Source organism: Pan troglodytes, chromosome 4 (assembly GCF_028858775.2).
Source record: "Pan troglodytes isolate AG18354 chromosome 4, NHGRI_mPanTro3-v2.0_pri, whole genome shotgun sequence".
NCBI lineage: Eukaryota > Metazoa > Chordata > Mammalia > Primates > Hominidae > Pan > Pan troglodytes.
This window is the reverse complement of record NC_072402.2, coordinates 125,837,043-125,855,648: the sequence shown is the minus strand read 5'-3', so window position 1 is coordinate 125,855,648 and position 18,606 is coordinate 125,837,043. Positions and strand designations below refer to the sequence as shown.

General features: G+C 40.5%; 1 protein-coding gene and 1 long non-coding RNA gene across 5 annotated transcripts in view; one reads left to right on the top strand and one right to left on the bottom strand.

Annotated features, from left to right (window-relative positions):
- SLC12A2 (solute carrier family 12 member 2) overlaps window positions 1-4,238 on the bottom strand; it is a 106,194-nt gene extending 101,956 nt beyond the window's left edge. For all 4 annotated transcript variants that reach the window (XR_010157323.1, XR_010157324.1, XM_526998.7 and 1 more), the window contains exon 1: window positions 2,968-4,238. Coding sequence is in view for 2 of the 4 variants with exons in the window: in XM_526998.7 (XP_526998.3) it covers window positions 2,968-3,717 (750 nt within the window). In the remaining 2 variants the exon portion in view is untranslated. The remainder of the gene's footprint in view (window positions 1-2,967) is intronic.
- A 573-nt stretch (window positions 4,239-4,811) lies between these two features.
- The window catches only part of LOC104006546 (uncharacterized), a 58,830-nt gene continuing 45,035 nt past the window's right edge, over window positions 4,812-18,606 (top strand). Inside the window, exon 1 of the long non-coding RNA XR_010157325.1 lies at window positions 4,812-4,950. This is a non-coding gene — a long non-coding RNA (uncharacterized LOC104006546). The remainder of the gene's footprint in view (window positions 4,951-18,606) is intronic.

Sequence of the window (18,606 nt, the reverse complement as noted above, 5' to 3'; positions counted from 1 at the left end):
GGATCATGTGGCTACCCCACACAAAATTCTTCAATAGCGTCCCACTACATTTATAACGAAAAATAGTTATCTCCTTTTAGTTATGTTAATATACCACTCTTTCTCACCCCATTACCTTCATGTGCGCTGTCCCTTTGGTCAGGACTGTCATTCCACCCAATCATCAACTTACCCTTCAGGTCTCAGCTTCAATGTCATACTTCTCAAAAAAACGCCTTCCCAAAACCCAATTAAAATTAGGTCCTATTATATCTTTACAAGTATCCTTTTCTTTCGTAACACTTAAAAAACAGTTATTAACTATGTTATTTGTCCAACTATTTTGTTAATGTCTGTCTAGGCAGAAGCAGTAACTGGTTTGCTAATCACCACATAATCCCACAATGTCACAAGCATGTTGTCAACATCTAAGATACCCCCTTCCCCAATAACTCATAAATGGAGAACTCATGCCTACTGGTCTTAGAATGGCTATATAATATAGCAAGATGCACCAAGGATATTTATCTTTTCCCCTACAGTTGGACATCTAGACAAAATACTTTTAAAAAGTCAGTGATGGATAATGAAAGGAATTCAACTGGAGGGAAGACAATCCAGTCCTTTTCCCTAACAAGTTTCTGAAGTATTTTACTTCTTTTCTTCTTCTGTAGTTTCCAACACAGAGTTAGTCCCATGGTAGATAATTATGCACTTAGTAGACCAAAGTAGAGTATATGCCAATCAATCGACTGCTAGAATTAGGTGTTATAAAAATTCTAAATATTATAATTCACTGAAGGCTAGAAACATTACAGAAGGTGTTAGAGAGGTAGAAGTCAATTTAGACAGAGTAAGGGACAACTTCTGGGGATCCAGCCAACCTGTTATAACTCCTCCTGTCTGCCCCTCTTTCGACAGTGATGTATAGTCATATTTGTACTACTTAACACCCATTTCTTTAATCCATCTGCTAAAATTCTAAGCAAAATTATCTTCAACATGTAGTTATTAGTTAAGCCAATAAAACAGTGGCCATAAAGATTATGAGTGGCAGAAGGTAAACTACAAAGAATTAAAGTACCTGTTGCATAAATGAAACTGAACATAATATTTATATACTACATTCATCTAATAACGTAAGAATTAACAGAATCTAAAATTGAGATCCTAGAGTCTTCTGAAGGGCCAATATAAGAGGGAAATAACAACTAGGTATTATTTTCCAGGCACTGAACATGGTCATTTTTATTGCGCTTTTTTTCTAATCTTCATGATAACCCTGAAAAGCTGAAGCTAAGAGGTTGGGTGATTTCTTCAACTACCATACAACTAACAGTACAGGTGTTGTTTTTTAGACACTTTGAACCAAAAAGCCAAGCAAAAAACACAAACACACAAATCTAAAGTTTTGGAGAACTTGAAGTGCTTTGTTATTGAGATAATTTAATTTAAAATAGCAAAAACTTCCCTAGGAAGCATATAAGCTCAACATATATACCTTTCAATTGGATGTCTTTCTAAAACTTATGGGTAAATACAGATCACTTTACTGCTCACATACTTGGCTTTGGTAAAATAAATCTAAAATATATCTGTATAATATTTTCATTAGTAAAACTGTCCTAAGATAATGAAAATTGCCAGCTCCATATCTACTTTTGTCTACAATGATTTTTGAGTTTTGAAAAGAAAAAAGAATAGACTTGATAGAAACTACAGGAGTATGAATAAAAAATGTTTTAGACATTGTTTTGCTTCTGATTATGACAAAATACCACAATGGAATAACAAGAATAGTATTATCTAAAGCTAAATGATCTCAGGCTTTTAAACAATCAATAAGCTGTAAGAGCTCTGTAATTACCTCTGTGTGAATGTTACATTATCAAACACTGGGACAAGTACAATCTTGTATGAAATCACTGTATGAGATCAAATAATCATATCCAAAAGAAATCACATACTGGATTTAAACTTGTCCACACTGTGATCATTTCAACCTATGTGGTACCATAGGTTGCGTTCACAAATTCCATCAATGTAGTCATTACACACTTGTAAAGGAAGACTTCAAGTAATCCCGGCTCATAAAAAAGTTAAACATTAACGAAATCTCAAAAGCATCAATGTTATCTCAAAACAGTGACATTGAACGCTGAAGAAATAAGTCTTATGTGACCATAAAAAATAGTTACAAAAATCAATGAGTTTATGGGGATGGTTTTCTGTTTACAAAGTGTAACTGCTTATGGCAAAGACCCCACAGGTTTTTCTAGTCATCCTCTACAGAAAAACCAATTCTCCTGTTTCCCTTTTTTCTTTAAAGACTCGCCTCTCTCCCTTTTTTTTTTAATATACACCTCTCCCAAAACGTTTTCATTGCAAAAAAAAGAGTTATGCCGTTATTAGGAACAGCGTGTCCCAAGACAAGATCTCTATGATCCTTTGTATATTCAAGATTGCAAGAATTGAGCTTTAATAACTCATAGACCATAAACACACCCTGTTAAGGTTTTCCTTCAAACAGCAACATTCCCACTCTTGGGATCCCTAATAGGCGTACAGAAGCCACACAACACAATCTTTCAAAACGACACAGATGGTAGGTGCTCTCCAACCTCTCTCGAGAGATCCTCACTGCACATTCTCCTCTCAAGGGCCCACAAACACAACTGTCATTCAGAGGGGTGGTGACTGTTGAGCGTGGGTGGGAAAGAAAGTGCACACGAGATACCTAACTGGATGGGGAAGGTTGTTAGAGGCAGCCCTCCAGTATCACGTAACTAGCCAAACCCGCTACAAACTTTTGAGAGATTAAGTTAACATTCCTCGGCAATTCCACCCTTGACAGCTGAATCCAGAGAGGCCAGCAAGTCATGCACGTCTACTACTCCCGCCACCTCAACTCGGGAAGAGTCTGCAGCCACATCCCGCGGTCGGCATGCACCAGGGCCTGGGGAAGAAGGGAGGGCTGGGCGAGCTCACCTTTTCCAGCTCGTCGTGGAGCTCCGCCAGGCTAGGCCGGAGCAGCTTCTCGCCCAGCTGCGCGGCTGTGTGCCGGTAGTGATCGATCCTGGGCACAGCGTCCATGGTGTTGTGGCCGAAGGTGCGCAGGTAGTAGGTGTTGGTGTGGGTATCATAATAGTAGTGCTGGTGGTGCCCACTGCCGCCGCCGCCGGAGTGCAGGCTGCTGCCCTCGCTCAGCACCGTGTCCCCGCCGTTCTGGAAGCTCACGTTGGGCCCGTCGACTCCGACCCCGGCCGCATCTGACAGGCTGTCTTCAGCCGACGAGGAGGCAGCTGGGTCCACGAAGTTCACGCGGAAGCGGCCCTTGGCTTCCTCGCTGCCTTTAGCCGGCTCGCTCTCGCCGCTGGCTTCCCGGTCCGCGGGGGTCTGCTTGGCCCCCGCCCCAGCACCAGCCGCCGCCGCTGCCGCCGCCGCCGCCGCCGCAGCAGCGGCCCGCCCGGCGTTCTCGGAAACCAGGTCCACCTGGAAACGGCTCTGGCTCGGGGTGGGCCCCAAGGGTCTGCCCAGCCCGTCCCCGGCCGCCGCGGGGCCCTCATCGCGGACCCCGCCGCCGTCCCGGCTCGCGGGCGCAGCATCCTCCGGCACCGAGGGCACAGCCGTGCCGGGCAGTTCCACCCTGGCTGCGGCCAGCGCAGCGGCTGACGGCGTCTCCCCGACCCCGGCCAGTCCCGGGGCGCCGGAGGAGGGCGCCGTGGGCCGCGGCTCCATAGCTGCCCGACCCCCGGCGGAACTGCAGAGCCCGGCGGACGTCTCCGGCAGCACGCCCTCCGCACCCCCTGGCCGGCGGTGGCCACAGCCGCAAGACCAGGTGAGAGAGTCTTTCTCCCCGCCGCCTGCGGGCCGCCGCTAGCCTGGACGGCCACAGAGGCCACCGGCAGCCGAGCGAGCGCGCGAGTGTGGCGGGCGCGGGGCGGGCCCCGCTGTTTAAAGCCTCGGCGGGGCTGCGGCGGCGGCGGCTCCGGCAGCAGCACGCGGGAGGCGGGGCCGGAGGCTCCTCCGCCCCTCAGCCCGCCCACCCGCGGTCCCGCAGCGGCGCGCGGCTGACGCTCCCTCAGCGATCCGGCCCCCCGCGGCTCCTGCGCGACCCCACGCAAAAGCGCCCCGTGCGAAGAGCGCGGCCAGCCAGTCCGCAAAGGGCCTCGGGCAGTGCGGGCAACACGAACGGCGCGATCGGGGAGCAGGCGCGGCTGCGCTCCGCCTCAGTGATGTCGCCGGGAGGATCTCCGCGCGGCTACCTCCTCTTCCGCCGCCTTCCTCCCACGCCTTCACCTCCCTCCCCCGCCGCGCTCTGCGGCGAAAAGGAGCGGGCTCCCAGGCCGCCTCCCCTCTCTCCACCCAGGGGCCGCGCGTCAGTGGACCTGCAGCCCAGGCAACGGGGCTGCGGACGGCGCGCGTGCCCTGCCTCGCCTCACGCCGGTAGCTGATGCTCCCGCGGCAGCTGCCACCACAGCGCCCCAGCCGCGGCTTCAGAGGCTCTCGCACGCTGGCTTTTTTTTTTTTTTTTTTTTTTTCCTCCCCCTTTGGTGAACTCGCAGTACTTGGGCTGAGCCCGAAATCTCGCGAGATGCTGCAGGCGTCAGTGCGGCTTCCCACTAGGCGCGTGGTACCCGAGGCCGGGCCGGAGCCGCAGGCCAGCCGCGATTCCTTCGGGCGATGCTGGGGGCTTTCCGGTCGGGGCCGCAGCCGCTTCCGGAGCCGCGGGCGAGGTGCGTTCCCCAGCCTGGTTTGCTCTGGGCTCTGACCCGCCGCCGCGAATCTCCGCTCGTAACTCCGGGCCTGAACCTGGAGGAGGGAGGATTTCCTCTGTGCAGCTTTCGAGCGGTAGACTCACCCTGCCAGGCAGACCTAGATTGGCATAACCAGAGATCAGTTCCAGTTGTGATGCAGTGGGTGTCTACACACTTCTGATGACACCTTTATTTTAAAAGCTGATGTTCCAAGGTGAGAAGGGAGCTTCGTTGAGACGTCATGTTGTTTCAAGACGAGTTTTAATTTAAGGCATTTCCAAGTGATATGCAGCTCATCTCTCAGAATACAATGCCAGCAATAACTACCCGTGGAGTCCTTACCAGGAGGTTTCTGCGTGATTTGGGTTGTGCAAAATTCCTCTGCTTATATAGAAACAGAAAGGTACTCCTCTGCAGGTCTAGTTTCTCTTCGGTAAAATGTAAGGGAATATAACTGTGTTCCCACTTTCTTAGCAGCAGAAATTTTTAAACCTAGATTATGCCCAAAGTCCTAAGTAAAATCAATGAATGGCGTCCTCCAATTACTTGGTTTTTATTTATGTACTTTATTATTATTATTATTTTTTGAGACGGAGTCTCGCTCTGTCGCCCAAGCTGTAGTGCAGGGGTGCGATCTTGGCTCACTGCAAACTCCACCTCCTGGGTTCACGCCATTCTCCTACTGCCTCAGCCTCCTGAGTAGTTGGGACTACAGGCGCCCGCCACCACGCCCTGCTAATTTTTTGTATTTTTAGTAGAGTCGGGGTTTCACCGTGTTAGCCAGGATGGTCTCGATCTCCTGACCTCGTGATCCGCCCGCCTCCGCCTCTCCAAGTGCTGGGATTACAGGCATGAGCCACCGCGCCCGGCCCTTGTATTTTTAAACTTTGACTTTATGGAGACGAACACCATCGTTTGCTGAACACTTGAAACATGATGAAAGAGCCACAGAGTTGGCAGAACTGTTTGAAAATGCTGTAAGTAAAAGCTGCAACCAGGCAATTTTCAAAAAAATTGTCATAAACGTGATCTTACTTGAACTTGACAACTTTTCAGCCTATTTTATTATCTCTATTTCTAAAGACGGTGAGAGGGGAAAACAGCTGTTGCATCAGGATTTTTAAAGCTCCTTTTGAGCTTTAATAATAACCAGAGGAGGCCAGAAAAATGAGGTGGTCCTTTAAGCAGTGCAGTTTTCTACTAGGGAATTGCTGCATTAGTAGTTGATCTGTGCAGTACCTTTCAGCTCCACAACGAATTCTGCCACTATTGGAATTCAACATTCATTTAGTTGAATAAATACTGAACAGCTACTATGAGCTACTCTGTATTTACGGGATATAGCAGTGAGCAAAACGGACAATCCCATCTCTCATGGAGTTCTTTCTAGTGAGAAAGAGAAACAATAGACAAGATAAATAGGTAAAATACATAGCATCCAAGCAGTGAGTACTAAGGAAAGGGAAATGGGATATTTGTGTGAAATGAGGATCATAAAATTTTCCATAGGATGGCCTCACTGAGAAGGTGATATTTGAGTAAGGAAGTGAGTGATGTGAGTTCTTGGGAAAAAAAGTGTCTGAAGCAGAGGGAAACCAAAGACCCAAAGGCAGGTTAGCATGCTCACGGAATTGCATGTAAGCCAGTTTGGCTGGAACTTGCTTAAGAGATGTGAAGAATCAAAGGCAATTACATCAGAGAGCTTAGGATATGGGACGTAGTAGATCAGAATGTTTAGGACCTTTTTTGGCTGTTAGACATACTTGACTTTTTGAGTAGAATGGTGTGTTAGTCAGCTCAGGCTGCCATAACAAAATACATAGATTGGGTGGCTCAAACAGTGGAAATATATTTTCTCACAGTTCTGCAGGCTGGAAGTCTGAGATCAGAATGCCAGCATGATCATGTTCGGGTTTTCTTTTTGGCTTGCAGACAGTACCTTCTCAATGTCTCCTCAGATGATAAAGAGAGCGTTGTCTCTTTTCTTATAAGGGCACCAGTTCTGTGGAATCAGGGCTTTACCCTGATCACCTCATTTAACCTTAATTATCTCCTTAAAAGGACTGTCTCCAATACAGTCACATAGGAGTGAGGAGAGGATTCGGGCTTCAACATATTAATTTAGCAGGGTACACAACAGTCCTTGGCAGATGGCAGGTTATTGGAAGGTTTCAGTGGAGGAATGACATCTGCCATTTTTAAAGGATTCATCTAGCTGTCTTGTAGGTAGGCAAGGGATAAATGGTTGGGTCAAAGAAGCAAGGAGATGTGTTAAGAGGTATTACAGCAATCCAGGAAGTGATGATAGCGCTTTGACCACAGTGGGTAGCAGTGGAAATGGGGAAAAGTAGTTGAATTCTGGGGAAACAATAGAATTTGCTGATGGATGTGAAGTGTGAGAGTCCAAGGGTTTTGACCTCAGCAACTGGAAGAATAGTATTGCTATTTTCTGAGATGGCAAAGGAGGTTAAAGGAACAGGTTTGGGTTGGATGAATATCAGGAGCTTAGTCTGAGATGTCTGTTGGAAGAAACACACAAATGTGTATTAATAATAAATAGTAGTCACTCATATAAATTTGTAACTGCAAACAGAAGTTCTAGGGGATAGGAATGTAGTATAAGGAAAATGCAAAATAGGCCAGACTTAGTCAAGACAGTAGTGACTTTTTAGCAAAGGTCTAAAGGAAAATTAGGACCAAATTGTCACTAGAGGGTTTCCAACAAGGGAAATATTGTGGACAAATGCCCTCATGGAGCGAGCAGGGACTATCAAAGAAGCAAGAAGCTTGAAATCAGTTTGGTTAAAGCATAGGGAGGGATTGGGGGCAAAAGTAGTAAGAGATGTGTCTGTATTCTAAAAGCCCTATAAAAGCATTAATGGGTTTCTGGATAGATTGAGGGGCACATAATCAGATTTGTGCTTATTAAAACTCTCTAGGCCTGGCAAGGTGGCTCACACCTGTAATCCCAGCACTTGGGAGGCCAAGGCGGGTATATGGCTTGAGCTCAGGAATTCGAGACCAGCCTGGACAACAATAATGAAACCCCATCTCTACCAAAAAAAACCACAAAAATTAGCGGGGCGTGGTGGCACGCACCTGTATTCCCAGCTCCCTGGGAGGCTGAGGTGGGAGGATCACTTGAGGTGGGGGTTGTAGTGAGCTATGATTGTGCCACAGCACCCAGCCTGGGCGACAGAGTGAGACACTGTCTCAAAAAATAAATAAATAAAAATAAAACTAGTTATATTATAAGCAAAAGAGTGGAGAAGAGGAAGAATAAGCATGGAAAGTCAGGACACAATTTCACTAATCTAGCTGTGAGTTGATAGTAGTAATAGTAGTTAACCTTTATAGAGAATTTAGGTCCTGGATACTGTGCCAAAATCTATACATTCATAATCTTACTGAATTCTCGCAACACTATGAAGAAAATCATAAGATTACATCCATTTTACAGATGAAAAACTTGGTTAAGGAAAAAATAAGTAATTCCAACATTAATGAGCACATAAAAGACCTACAAAGGGCAGGAGGTGAGAAGAAAATCAGATGAAGGCATTTGAAAACAGGATCAGCTGTGTTAAATTGGGCCAAGAGGCAGAGAAAAATGAGTTGAATATATATTGACTTTAGTAACATGTATTAGCCAACAAAATGAGAGAGCAATGCAGTGAGGGGAGGGCCACAAACATTCCAGGAAATATCAAAGTGTATTATGTGAAACTTATGAAAAATTTATCAGGAGAGATCTCCTTTACTTAATTGTTGGCAAATATTTCATTGTCAGACTTACCAGGTGTCAGTTTAGAGACTAACCTTGAGAACAGACTTGCTATCAGTGCCGTGGTGGGAACCTGACTGATTTTGCTGTATTTCCTTTTTGCCACAAGGCCAGGCTTTGACATTGTGTGTGTCTGAGTACTTAATAATATTTATTTCATGTAGTTGGAATTTTAGGATTAGAAGTGACTTGCGTAGTTGTTTTCCAAACTTCTCAATTCACAAATGCCAAAGTATCCTAAAAGAAGATATAAATTATGTTAGACCTACAACTTCTCATATCTGCAGCATCAGAACATGTGAAGTGCAAAGCCATGTAGAACCTTTGAAATCAGCTCTCTTTTCCTTTTTTTTCTTACAGTGAGTTTTAGTTAGACATGCTGTGCTGACATTCTGCATGGTTGTGGCTTTGCTGTTTTATTAGATGGCATTCAGAGTACAAATTGAGTAAATGGTATTTCCCTTGAGAAATAATGTGATTATTCTGTTACAGAAAAAAGAAAAAAGTTACCCTAAAGAAGCTTTTTTATAGGCCTAGCACAGTAGCTCATGCCTATAATCCCAGCACTTTGGGAGGCCGAGGCAGGCAGATCAGATGAGGCCAGGAGTTCGAGACCAGCCTGGCCAACATGGGGAAACCTTGTCTCTACTAAAAATACAAAAATTAGCTGGGTGTAGTGGTGCGTGTCTGTAATCCCAGCTACTAGGGAGGCTGAGGCATGAGAATTGCTTGAACCCGGGAGGCAGAGGCCGCATTGAGCCTAGACTGCAGCACTACGCTGTAGCCTGGGCGACAGAGTGAGAGACTCTGTATCCAAAAAAAAAAAAAAAAAAAGCTTGTTTTTTTTTGTAAGAAACAAAGCTTGTTTATGTAAAAAAAAAAAACAGAAAACTTGTTATGTAGTAAATGTTATAATTTTGCTTTCTTACCTAAGTCCCAGTCACCTTCTTCTTTAATTAAAAATATTATAAAGATTTTAGTCAGTCATAGAATTAAACATTAATTGAAATTGTACTGTGCTTTTCCTCTAGACAATATATAAATTCATATTTGTAAATTATGTCTTTCAAAAGAGACAGCTCAAGTTTTTTGCTTACCCAGGTAGTAAATTCATGACAAATGCATTTAAAAAACAGTCTTTCTTTCTTATCCCTACTTTTGTCTACACATGTGTTTGTTGTAAAGCTATTCAAGGAAATCTTTTCCAATTTAAAATCTGTATTAGAAAAGTTATTTGTGATTACTTTTGTACTTCTAACTATACAGGCTGTGGATATTTGCAAACTTCAAAGTTCAAAATTGTTATCAAATATTAATATTTGAAGGAATTACTTGTATATAATAGCTTAGTGATTACACACATGGACTCCAGCAGCAGACTGCCTGGATTTGAATCTCAGCTCCATCAGCTCCGCTATTTGTTGTGTGATCTTGGCCTAGTGTGACCTCTGTGCCTCAGTTTCCTAATCTATAAAATGGGGTATAACAATGGTAGCTTTTTTTTTTTTTTAGACAGAGTCTCGCTCTGTCACCCAGTCTGGAGTGCAGTGGTAAGATCACAGCTCACTGCAGCCTTGATCTCCCAGGCTCAAGTGATCCTCCCACCTCAGCCTCCTGAGTAGCTGGGACCACAGGTGCAGGCCACCATGCCCGGCTAATTTTTTTGTTTTTTGTAGAAACAGGGTATGGCCATGTTGCCTAAGCTGGTCTTGAACTCCTGGACTTAAGCAGTCTGCTTTCCAAAGTGCTAGGATTACAGGCATGAGCCACCACACCCTCATACTTGTGGAGCTATGAGGATTACATAAAGTACTATTCGTAAAATACTTAGAATAGTGCCTGATAATATGGTAAGGCCTAATGTATGTAAACAGTAAATAAATGCCTAAAACTTAATATTTTATTCAAAAAACAAACAGGGCTAAGATACAACCTTTAGGTCATATCTTTTCTTGCAAGTATGTCCTGTTTTATTTTTTACTTTGCTTTTTGTTTTGATTTTAAGAGGTATTTAGGTAATTTTTTGAGTAGCATGTAAGCTATTTTTTTTTTCTGTTACAGATTTTTAGGGCAGTTTTTAGTGTCATTATGTTGCTGCTACATATTTGGAAGATGGAACAAGCCCAGACAAAGGATGATTCTTTTTTACTCATCTTAAATCCATTTTATTTTCCTTCATCTGAGCCCCTTAAAACTAATGTGTTACTGGTAAGTTGGTGTGTGCCTGTAGTCCCAGCTACTAGGGAGGCTAAGCCAGGAGTATCGCTTCAGCCCCAGAGTTCAAGACCAGCCTGGACAACATAGCAAGACTCCCGTCTTAGAAAAAAATCTGTACAGATATGTTATAGGAACATTTTGTCTGCATTCACTACATTGCACTATACTTTAAAAAAAAAGAGATTTAAAATACAAATACTGACACTTAACACACATGTACTCATATCTTAATAATTAGTTTAATTGCTTCCCCTTTATGGAGTCAAATAATATAATGCGTTTCCTAACTAACTGTATACTTATATTTTCCTCAATGTTAATGAAAAATCTCTAATATTTTTATCCTCTTATATTTCTTAATTATTAATCTATTTTCACTTTTAAAAAGCCATAAAAATAAGATATGTTTTTATAATTATTCTAGATGCCTGAAATTTTGTAAAAATCATAAATATGGAAAAGATCTTAAAGGGTTATGTAATAAGCCCCTACTTTGCACAATATTCTACCTCTGACACTTTAGTTTTAAGAAAATAATTTCTAGTAACACATCCTAGTGGTTACAAGTCCTTATGCCATAGCATTGGACATTAATAATCACTCAAATACTTATTGAGGAATAAGATGTTCTTCCTAATGACTAAATTAAATTATTCTCATTATAATTCAATCCTTTGGCTTCTTGTCCCGTTCTTCAGAGGTTATGGTAACCCGTAAAAGTGTAAGGTTATTTTCAGTTGTATTTTCTAAATGATTTCCTCTTGCATGTCATTATAGGACCAAATTTCTAAGTATGTAATTATTTTTATTACTTTCCTCTGGGCCCTTTCCAAGTAATTTAATCTTCCTTTAAATGTGGGCCAAAACTATTAGATTCAATATGGCAGTTTTTAAAAACATGAGTATGAAGGTAAAGGCAGGTTATTACGGTTCATGTAATTGTTTTCATTTAAAACTGAAGTACCAGCTGACTTTGAATATGGCCCTGAGTATCAGCTCTTCTGATTAGTCAAGAAATGTTTCTTGTTTTTTAAGAGATTTGAACTAAAATTCCACCTCAATTGTAACCAATTTCTTTTTTTTTTTTTTTTTTTTTTTTGAGACTGAGTTTCTCTCTGTTGTCCAGGCTGGAGTGCAGTGGCATGATCTCGGCTCACTGCAACCTCTGCCTCCCGGGTTCAAGTGATTCTCCTGCCTCAATCTCCCAAGTAGCTGGGATTACAGGTGCTCACGAACAGGCCTGGTTAATTTTTGTATTTTTAGTAGAGATGGAGTTTTACCATGTTGGCCAGGCTGGTCTCGAACTCCTGACTTCAAGTGATCTGCCGGCCTTGACCTCCCAAAGTGCTGGGATTACAGGCTGAGACACCCACCATGCCTGGTTGAATTGTAACCAATTTCTAAAGACATAAAATTCTTAATATATATTATATCATATAGATAGATATTATTGATATATATTCCATATTATATAATTCTTGATATGCTATAATATATAATTCTTGATATATAATAGGATATATATCAAGAATTTAATATCTATAAGTCAAGTAGATATTTATTATTTATAACATCTTTCTATTTATAAAGTAATACATAATTAATATAGAAGTCAGGAAAAAAGCAAAAGGAAGTAACACTTATAATGCCATCACCCTGAAATAACATTTTCCTGTTTATGGTATTACAAAATGATTTATGGTATGTTTTGTAATTTTTAAAACCAGTAATGTGAACATTTCTCTATATATGAAAATGGATATCTTGCAATTGCATGATTTCTAATGGCTTCATAATATTGCATCATGTAGATTTATCATAATTTACTGACTCTATCACCTATTTTTGAACCCTGTTTATTTCATTTTTAAATAAGAGCAAGCAGTGCTACATTGGATATCTTTGTGCATATATCTTTCCTAATTGAGTATTTCCTTAGGATAAATTCTTAGAAGTGAAATAGCAGGGTATGTATATTTTTAAAACTTTTGGCATACATATCAAAATTGATTTTCAGAAAGGTTATTATCAGTTTATCCTTCTGTCAACATTGTGTTTAAATTCCTGCCTTCCACCACCTTTATAAAGTCAGAGTAAAATCTTTCTTCTTAATCTTTGTCAATCTGATTAGCAAAAAAATAAAACAAAAGTTTAATTTGCAGATCATTGACTTCTAGTGAGGTTATAGTTTTTAAAGTTTCTTAATCATTTATATATTTTTATTTCTGAATTACCCATTGATATCTATAGAAGACCATTACTGTATCCTAGAAGTGGGGTTTCCATTCTGTCTTGTTGTGGTAATAGCATACACATTTTTCTTGTTGTTTTTGTTTGGGTTTTGTTTTGTTTCTTTGGTGAGGTGGGGGTAATTCTTTTACTGGAATTACCTCTCTGTGTGTAGTTTTGGAAGGACATAATAGAGGAGCTTGCCTGCCCCAGCCAAATTGTGAGCATATGACCAAATGTGCCAATCTGGCTCTCATAAGTGTTTTGAATTTTGGGTGGTGTGATGCAAAGTCAGAAAAGTAAGTCCAGTTGTGGGACTCTTAGTTGCTTATATCTCACTTCCTCCCTCCCTGGGCAACTGCCTTGCCTGAGGGCAACCCAAGGCCACTGACTAGCTGATGGTCAATATAAAGGGCATTGACTGTATTTGGGACAATTCTAAAGAGCCACTACCTCAAAGAACACCCTGTAGGATGGACTGAGGCTTCAGCTGCATCCTCACTGTGAGTCTGCTTCTTCCTCTGCCCAATCCTGCCTGCCTCATTTCCTTATAGTTGTGTCTCCTGAGAATACTCTCCATCAAACTTTCTCTATGCCATTTCTCTATGCTTTCTCTATGCCATCTCTATGCCACCTCAGTCTGTTTCTAAGGAACTGTCCATTCCAGTGGTAGTACTCAGGGAAGACAGTATGGTAGTTTCTGCCACCAGCACCCTCTGGAACTACTTCCGTTGTCCTTTCTGCATCTGTTTCTTCTTTCATTTAACTTTCCCATACTCTTACAGTAATTCACTTCATCTAAGTTAACCAGAGTCTTGGTTTCTGTGGCTTGCAACCAAAAATCTGTATTAATACAATGTTCTTTGTCATTTTACCCATTTTAAGAGCTTTTTCATGTATTATGGACAAAAACCCTAAACTAAATTGGTTTTCTCCAGTTAGTTGCATTGCAATTTTGTTTATCATAGTGATGACATTCAACTATTTAGAAAATTTATTACTGTAAGTATCTTGGTCTTTGTGTGTGTGTGATTTTTACTTTGATGTAATGCAGGAGTCCCCAACCCCTGGGCCACAGAACGGTACCATTAGGAACCAGGCTGCACAGCGGGAGATGAGCAGTGGGCAAGCAAGAGAAGCTTCATCTGTATTTGCAGCCACTCCCCATCACTCGCATTACTGCCTGAGCTCCATCTCCTGTCAGATCAGCAGTGGCATTAGATTCTCATAGGAGCATGAACCCTATTGTGAACTGTGCATGTGAAGCATCTAGGTTGCGTGCTCCTTATGAGAATCTAATGCCTGATGATCTGTCACTGTCTCCCAACACCCCCAGCTGGGACCATCTAGTTGCAGAAAAACAAGTTCAGGGCTCCCACTGATTCTATGTTGTGGTGAGTTGTATAATTATTTCACTATATATTACAATGTAGTAATAATAGAAATAAAGTGCACAATAAATGTAGTGTTCTTGTATCATCCCAAAGTCATCCACCCTCACCACCCCAATCCATGGAAGAAAATGGTCCCTGGTGCCAAAAAGGTTGGGGACTGCTGATGTAATGCCTGGAGAGACCTTTAATGTCACATGAGCATATACATAAAAATTCATGTGTACATATTTTTAAGATTTTGTTTTTATCCCCTAATTCTTATGACAAAGATTTTTGCCTTGACTAATGACAGTGATTCAACTATTTCCTACAAATAATTTAACTGAGTATTTAGACTTTTATGTTAAAATTTTCTATAACAATATCTTCAAATTTCAGTGCTGAAATAACAGACATTTCTGTTCTACTCAGACAGCAATCTAGAAATGACCTGTCTGAAGCTGGCCAGGCAGCTCTGTCCTTCTCATCAGGAGGCTTCTTCATCTGAATTAAAGATGGGAGCCTTTATTTGTTGCTATTATCTCGTCAGTGAGAAGGAAAACCTAGAGAGGAGAAAACAACTTCCTACCATACACACACACACCAAATCCATTGGTCCAAATTTAGGCAGTCGGCTGTAAGTAGCAGATTGGGAAATAGTCTTTTACTGGAATCCCCCATGATGACAAGTTCTGCCCATTGGTAGAAACCTGTGTTTTCCTGTGTTATAAAGGGTTATAAAACATTTTTAATACTAGTATTAAAATGGTATTATGTTGAACATGTAACTGAAAATGTTCCTACAAATATTAAGTGAAAATTAACACATGGCTAAGATTTAAAAGAAATGTTCCCCTTACAAAATGGTTTGTGTGTGCGTGTGAACCTGTGTATGCATGTATACTATAACAATTCAAAACTTCTCTTCACTCTCCTTCACCACTGCTACCATATATTTAAATGTGGAACATGAGTTAAGAAGATTGTGGTTTTGGCCAGGCATGGTGTATCAGTTCATTTTCACACTGCTGATAAAGATATACCTGAGACTGGGTAATTTATAAATAAAAAGAGGTTGAATGGACTCACAGTTCCACGTGGCTGGGGAGGCCTCACAATCATGGTAGAAGGCAAAAGCTATGTCTTACATGGTGGCAAACAAGAGAATAAGAGCCAAGTGAAAGGTGTTTCCGCTTATAAACCCATCAGATCTCGTAAGACTTATTCACTAACGGGAACAGTACAGGGGAAACTGCCCCCATGATTCAATTATCTTCCACCGTGTCCCTCCCATAACATGGGGGAGTTATGGGAGCTACAATTCAAGATGAGATTTGTCAAACCCTATCACTTGGTGTCTCACGCCTGTAATCGTAGCACTTTGGGAGGCGGAGGTGGCAGGATCTCTTGAGCTCAGGCGTTCGAGACCAGCCTGCACAACAGGGTGAAACCCCGTCTCTGTAAAAAATACAAAAATTAGCCGTGCATGGTGGCACACGCCTGTTGTCTCAGCTATTTGGGAGGCTGAGGTGGGAGAATTCATTGAGCCCAGGAGGCAGAGATTTTGAGATTTTAGTGAGCCAAGATCATGCCACTGCCCTCCAGCCTGGGTGACAGAGTGAGACCCCATCTCAGAAAAAAAAAAGACTGGGTGTGGTGGCTCACGCCTATAATTCCAGCACTTTGGGAGGCCGAGGCAGGCGAATCACGAGGTCAAGAGATCAAGACCATCCTGGCAAACATGGTGAAATCCCGTCTTTACTAAAAATACAAAAATTAGCCGCGTGTGGTGGCACACGCCTGTAATCCCAGCTACTCGGGAGGCTGAGGCAGGAGAATTGCTTGAACCCAGGACACGGAGGTTGCAGTGAGCCGAGATCATGCCACTGCACTCCAGCCTGGCAACAGAGTGAGACTCCATCTCCAAGAAAAAAAAAAGAAAAAGAAAAAAAGATTGTTTTGTTAAGTAGTGGTTTTTAGCCTCTTGACATGCTTATACTTTTTTTTTTTTCATCTCTTAGAGGTTTCTTTCTGTGAGGATAGGTTAATATGAATAATGATGATAGGAAAGATATATTAGTCTGATTGTTTAAGAGCATTTGCAATTTATGAAATATATCAGGAAATGTAATGTTCTTGAAAAGGAATGGCTAAATCTAATTTAGGAATGAATATTAAAGGTTTAATAATGAAGAAGTAATTAGAAGTTCCATCTTCTAATCTAAATATAGAATCTCTTCTCTGTACTGGTACTAATTTTTATTATGATGGTTTGGACACAGTTCCATATTCAGCCTCTTTGTACTTTATTTTTGAATTATAAATGCCCAAACCTTAAAATTTGTTCTGCAAGCCTAAGGATGATTCTTTGTATAGATATACCATTGTATAGATATACCATAATTAATATAGCCATTCTAATGTTAATTACTATTTTAGTAGTTTCGAGGTTAGCTTTTGTTTTTTGCTATTATAAACACTCTGCTGTGAACATTTGTATACACATACCATGGTGAATATATGAGTAGATTTCTCTCTAGGGTGTATATTTAGTACGGTATTGCTGGTTCATGGAGTATGTATAGCTTCACCTTCAATAGATAAAGACACACTGTTTCCCCAAGTGGTTGAACCAAGAATGGTATTATTTTAAGATTCTTTACTATAACTTCAAGTATTTGCTTGAAGTTTCTGGAGAAAGGGAAAAAAATTAGTTATACTATGGTATTGGATTTTATTATGAAATGAATTTAAAAATAACATCTAAAAAGAATGGAAACCCATTTTTTTGCAGTCATTGTTTTGAAAAGGTATCTCAATGTGGATGAGATGAATTCTATACCATATATATTGAATGACTGGGCCTATGAACAATTATCTGTGTAGTTTCTTTTCTCTAAAATATTATTTAACAGTACTACAATAACTATTATTTAAAATATGTTATATATGTACAAATTTTTTACATATATATGGCAAAATAAAAGTTTAAATCAGGCATAAAGATATAAAATGAAAAATGAAGTCTACTAATTCCTCTCCCTAAAGATCTGTTTGAGTTGCCTCATTGTTTCGTTTCCTGAAAAAAATTATATATATTTCTTCATATAAATAAACAGATCATAATGCACATTTTTTTATTCACTTTTTAACACGATGTATGATTCTTTCTGCTCAATGCTAAATAATATTGAATTGATTGGGTATATAATAATTTATTCAGGCAGACTGATGGAGATTTAGATTATTTTCCATTTTTTGTTATTACCAGTAATGGATCAGTGAGTACACTGGAAAATGAATCTTGCAATTTTTGAGAGTTTATTCATTTAAATTCCTAGCTATAAAATTACAGTTGAGACAGTACAAGCATTTTTAATTTTGATGGGTATGGCAAAATTGCCATCTAAAAAGTTGTTTTAATTTACATTTCTATCAACTGCTACTTGCCAACATTGTGTGTTGTCAGAATATTTTATCTTTACTGCTCTCATAGTTGAAAAATATAACTTATTTTAGTTTGCATTTATTTAGTTATGAGTGAAGTTTAGCATGATTTCATTTGCTTTTCTTTCTCTGTCAACTGCCTGTTAATATCTTTTGCCTATTTTTCTAAGTTGCATTTTTTTAGTGATTTGTAAAACTTGTAAATTAAATTAATGTTTTTGTCTATTATGTGTTGCAAATATTTTTCCCATTTTGTGGTTAATTTTTATATTTTGTTTATAACTTTTTGTACATAAATTTTAATCTTCTTTGTGACTTTCAGGTTATATATAATTTCCAAATTGCTTAGAAGCCCATTTCCTGTGTTGCCATTTGTCTTGTAAATGTATAATGATAGGTAAATTTAGTTCACATATAACTCAGCCTGTTTTCTTTCTTTTTTTCAAAGAAGTCTGTGAGAACACACCTAGGGAAAAAAAAATCACTGCAGACAGATGAATATGATAAATCTAATGAGTTTGGGTTGTCAAAAAAAATATGTTTAACAATGTGTTTAACATTTAAATGATTCCTATTTTCTTTTTCCTTCAGGCGTCCTAAAAGTCAATAGGTGGGAAAGTTTTATTAGTAAAGAACATTATCTTACCAGACATAAAGTAATCCTTTTCTCCAAACTTCCTTCAAACTGCTGGTCCTCACCTCACCTAAAACACCCTATCAGAGACTAGCAGATGTTCCAGCATCTCTATAAAATTTATTTGGTTAAATGTTGGCATGTGATAAATGAAATGAAATGAAATTGATTTATGCGGACTTTTTC